At 58.8% G+C, this 5,174-nt stretch overlaps 1 protein-coding gene across 1 annotated transcript; it reads right to left on the bottom strand.

Annotated features, from left to right (window-relative positions):
* Positions 1-666: 666 nt before the first annotated feature.
* On the bottom strand, positions 667-3,971 carry CLEC4G (C-type lectin domain family 4 member G). The gene is made up of 9 exons (XM_052644127.1): positions 3,917-3,971; positions 3,251-3,352; positions 2,893-2,946; positions 2,644-2,706; positions 2,378-2,482; positions 1,953-2,042; positions 1,578-1,729; positions 1,340-1,455; positions 667-1,078 (listed from the first exon to the last, which is right to left on the bottom strand). The coding sequence occupies exons 1-9, from the start codon at positions 3,969-3,971 to the stop codon at positions 940-942; spliced, it is 876 nt and encodes a 291-aa protein (XP_052500087.1). The 3' UTR covers positions 667-939.
* Positions 3,972-5,174: the final 1,203 nt, after the last annotated feature.

Genomic DNA, 5,174 nt, shown 5'->3' on the forward strand with positions numbered 1-5,174 from the left:
AGGGTGACAGTCTCCTCAGGGAACTGGGCCAGCACTGCAGCATCTCAGCAGAGTCCTTCTTCTGGGGACACAGGGGACTCCTCCATGCATTCCTCAATCTAGTCACTGGCCACATTGTCCCAGGGCGTAGGGACGGGGTCTGACTCATTCCTGTGTACCCAGGGCTCTACAATCCCTCTGGCCCAATGCAGCTTACACACTGGGTTTCGGGTGTGGGAGGGAGGGGAGTCATCAGCCCCTGGAGACTTCCCAGGTGGCTCTAGTGGTAAAGAATCCGCCTGCCAATGCAGGAGACACAGGAGATGAGGGTTCAATCCCTGGGTCGGGAAGATTCCCTGAAGAAGGTAATGGCAACCCATTCCAGTATTTTTGCCTGGGAAATCCCATGACAGAGGAACCTGGCGGGCCACAGTTCATGAAGTGGGAAAGAGTCAGACACACATGCGTGCACATGGGCCCCTGAGGTCAGGGTCACTCACATGAATTACATCAGAGTCTCTGAGATAAAGCCTAGATCAGAGGCAGGAGCCAAGATTCATTTTCTCATTTATTGATGCTCCCTGGGGCTGCCAAGAAGGTTCACAAAATCCCCTATCTTTGAGGCAGCTCACCTGGGGTAAAAATACAAATAAATCAAACAGCTCCATCCCTGAGTCGCTGGGCCTTGGTTGGGGAGGGTGATGGGGGTCAGATCACGGGTCCAAGGAACTCAGATTTTGGAGCGGGAGCAGACTTGGTGAGGTCCACGGGTGAGGGGTTGCAGCGAAGTTGAAGCGAAAGTCTCGCGGTGCAGTTACTGGCTTGGGCTGTGGGTGGCGCCATGGTTATTGCTAGAGTTGGGCGGGGAAGGGATTCACGGTGGTGGGCGGAGCCAGGAAGGTGAGCGGCTCAGGCGATTGGACAAGTGCCAGTGGGCGCAGCTCTGGGCCAGGGGCAAGGTCAGCAGCTGAGCCTCTTCTCACAGATCCAGTTGTCGTTCTTGTTGTCACACGGCGCGTCGTTCCACATCCCCGTGCGGAGCATCATGATACAATCCTCGCGCCCCATCGAGTCGTTGGGCTCCCCCCGATTCCAGTGGCTGCAGTGGTTTGGCAGGGGAGGGGGGTATTGCTGAAAAGCTAGGCCTTTCCGAGTTCTAGCCTGTTTATTACTTGGGTCTAACCCTCACATCCTGAGAATTAACCTGAGTATGCACCTTGGTGTATCACTTTCTCAGCCCAGAATTTAACCCTAGTCAGTTCCTGGGGTCTGGCCCGCCCAGCCCTAAGGAGACCCTATGACCTGGCCGAAGCACTTCCCCTAGGATCCGAACGGTCAGCCTCCCCGGGTCCCTTCTCACCTGAAGCTGAGCGCGACTCCGTCCACCCACTGGTAGCCCTGGATCCTGCGCACCTTGCGCACGGCCCTGAGGCCCAGCCAATAACCGCGGCCACGCGTGTTCCGACTCAGGAAACCCTGGGCAGTGGGGAAAACTGAGCCGGCGGCGGCGCCCGTCCTCCCCTCTGACCCCGGGCCACGCCCCCTCGGGTAAACGCTTTCAGCCCTCTCCCCGCTCCCAGGCAGCCGGGGCTTCGCACCTGCTCTTCCAGGCCTCCCACTATCACCAGGTGCGCGCTGGAGCGCTCGCAGTGCTGCTGTGCCTCCACCCATGTGGCCCGCAGCGTGGAGAAGAAGTAACAGGAACCCTGGAACGGCAGCCACGACTCGGGGCACTCCTTGCAGGAGGAGCCTGCAGGGTGGCGAGGGTCAAAAAGGTGATTTGCTCCCGAGTGGAGCAGACGAAGTGGATTGGAGAGGGGGATGTTGGACAACACCCCCACCACCCCCCGACCCCGGGCCCAGTTGGAACCACCGAGACCAGGCCAAGGTCAAAGGGCGGGGCCAGGCGGATCAGGGAACCCCGGGCAGGGTCCACGGATCCTCTCCCCTCGCCGCCCTCCCCGCTTGCTCACTGTTCCCAAGCCGGGCTTGCTCCAGTGCCCGGAAGAGCTCAGTGCGAATGTTCTCACGGTCCCTCCCCGCTTCAGCCAGGCTCCGGGTCACTGAGAGAGAGAACATTATAGCTAGGGTCAGGATCAAGGGTAAGATCATGATTAGTTAAGGTCAGCATCCACGTCCGTGGTCAGTGCCAAGGTGACGAATGACATTACTGTCAAGGACTGTTAGAGCTGGGTAGGGTGCCCGTTGTGGTTATGGTTAGGACTTGCAGTTAAGGTTAGAGTCCACAGGTCAGGGTCAGGATGGGGGACACGATTTGGGTCAATGATCAAGATCACAGGTTAGGTGTGTGTGGGGTGGTGGTGCATAGAAGGGTCCAGAGTGAATCAAGGTTCGGGTAACAGCCGGGGTGAGGGGTCAGGGATGGTCCCGGCCTCACCGCGCTCGCTCAGTTCTTTTAGGGCACTCTCCTGCTGCAACAACTTCGACCTTGCCTCTGCAAGCTCCTTGCTGACTGTCTGCAGCTGTGTCTGCGTCCCCAGGCCTGGGTAGGGGGTGAGGTGATGGGAGCGGGACACCTGAGGTCAGCCCGCCCAGCCCCTACGAGCCGCGAGCCCGGCTCCCACTCGCCTCCTCCAATCCCCGCCACAAGTCCCGCCCGCTCGCCCCCTCCCCGCCCACCACCACCACCACCATCTCACTCACAGCAGCTATTGCACGCTCGGACCTCCTCCTTCAAGATACCCAGCACCGCCGTCTGTTTGGAGGCTGGAACGATTCCACGCCCGCCCGCACGCACGCCAGGTCACCCTCGGGGACTCCCAGGACCCCACCCAACTCCAGGGCCAGCCCCGCGGACCGTGGGATACCCGCGCTCCCGCCCACTACTCCGACACCAGGGTCGGAGAACCTTCCGCCCCCAAACTCTGGCAAGGGCCTCTCTTCTCTCCGTACCGTTTGTGCTCAGCAGGTCTTGGTGGCCAAGCAGCGCCCCGCGCTCGGTGGACGCTGCGGAGAGAGGAGGACTCGAAAACTCTCCCCTCGGCCCCTGGGAGTGCGGGGACCCGGGTCATGGGGTGCACAGAAGGGGGCGGACGGACGTGCAGCATGGGCGGACAGGCACATGCACGGGGGCATAGGCTCGCACATGTGGGTGCTCGCGCTCAGATCCAGGCAGAGGCTCCCGATCTGGCTGGTGAGCCCTGGGGCGCAGAAAACGTCTATGTTCTCTGCGGGGCGCGGGGCGCGGGGCGGGGGCGGGGGCGGGGGGGGGCGCGGTGCACTTGCCATCTCCCATCATCCAGTCACTCACCCTTGGAAAACAGGACGCTGAGAATGAGAGCCCACAGGACTGTGATGAACACGAGAGCCAAGGCCAGGAAAAGGGGTCTCTGTCCCCAGCGTCCCGAGTGCCCTGGGGTAACACAGACGGACTCCTGAGCTCCCCCCTGGATCCCTGGACTCCGAGGACTGAGCCCCAGTCACTTGGGTTTCTCCTAGGTAACTGAGATTCAGAGAGGTGCAGTAACTTGCCTGTGGTCACACGCAGCCCCTAAGCGGCAGAGTTGAAATTTGAAACCAGGTCCAGCTGACTCTAGGATCGGTGGTGTCTTTCCTGCACCCACTACATAAGCTCTCGTGGCTGATCCTCTCCCTTCCCCCATGTGTGCGTGCGTGTGTGCCAAATCACTCCACTCTTGTCTGACTCTTTGCAACCCTATGGATGGTAGCTCGCCAGGCTCCTCTGTCCATGGGATTCTCCAGACAAGAATACTGGAGTGGGTTGCCATGCCCTTCTCCGGGGGATCTTCCCAACCTAGGGATGCAATGAACCCGCGTCTCTTACGTCTCCTGCATTGGCAGGGGGGTTCTTTACCACTACCGCCACCTAGAAAGCCCCTCCCTTCCCCATCAAACCCCAAACCACTGGCCAGAGAGGGACCCAAGGGGACCTCTGAGGCAGCCCTGTTGCTCATACCTCCGGGGACCTCTTCCTGCCTGCCGTCCCACTTGCTGTACCCAGCAGTGTCCATGGTGAGCAGGCGCCTAGCTCTGGGAGTAGATACAAAAGTAGTCCCATCCCTCCCCCCACCCTACCCACCCTCTTCCTTCCTTCCCATCTTCCTGGTCTCAATTCCTGGTACCGAGAACCACGGACCAATCACAGAGATGGACCCTTTCTGGGCTGGGCTGGGCTAGGCTGGAGTAAGGGAGGGGTGGGGAGGGGAAGTGGGGAGTTGGAGGGGGTGGAGGGGCAGAAGAAGTGGGGAGGGAGTCGTGGGGAGTGAAGTGTGCCGATCAGGCCTCCTGGGCCTGGTTGCAGCAGCAGCATCTTCAGGCCGCTCCTCCGGACTGGACCACCACCAAGTACACGCTCCAGCAACACTCCGCAGAGTCTGCTGGGGCTTCTCTTTCCAGCCCAGTCTGCATCTCTTATAGGTCTGGCATCAATCTGCCTTCAGAGAGAGACAGGTTGAACCCAGTCAAGTTCAAGGCCGCTCCCTTCTGGTCCCTGAGAAAGCCCCTTCAGGTGTGCCCCCCACTCTACCCCCACCCCCCACCCTACCCTGTGCCAGCTGCTCATCCCTTTTTGGCTCTACTGCAGGTGCCAGCTAGAAGTTGCATCTGACCTGAGCTTCATTCAGTCCTCTTTGGCCAGAAGGGAGAACATTGCCAATGGTTGAGGAGCAGTCAGCTAAGCTTCTGGACTCTACGATTGGGTGCGTATGTATAGGGTATTCATATGCAACTTCTAGAAGCCTCTGTTTTTCTCCTCTGTGTAAAGGGGGAGAATGACAAGGCCTCCCTCCAAGGAATACTGTGATAAAGAAATGAAGTAATACGTGGCAAGCCTTGACATCATCCCCAGGCACAAAACCCTCCAAATGCCACTCATTCTTTCAACTAATATTGGATGTCTACCACGTGCTGAGGAACTGAAGCTATGTCAATGCCCCAAAGAAGCAAATTCCTTTTCCCTTGGAGTTAACATTCCAGTAGGCGCTTCCCTGATAGCTCAGTTGGTAAAGAATCCACCTGCAATTCAGGAAACCTGGGTTCAGTTCCTGGGTTGGGAAGATCCCCTGGAGAAGGGAAAGGCTACCCACTCCAGTATTCTGGCCTGGAGAATTCCATGGACAGTCCATGGGGTCTCAAAGAGTTGGACACAACTGAGTGACTTTCACTTTTCACTTTCAGGATGTGGGAACAGCCAACAATGAACATAATCAAAAGAT

Source organism: Budorcas taxicolor, chromosome 7, assembly GCF_023091745.1.
Source record: "Budorcas taxicolor isolate Tak-1 chromosome 7, Takin1.1, whole genome shotgun sequence".
Classification (NCBI taxonomy): domain Eukaryota; kingdom Metazoa; phylum Chordata; class Mammalia; order Artiodactyla; family Bovidae; genus Budorcas; species Budorcas taxicolor.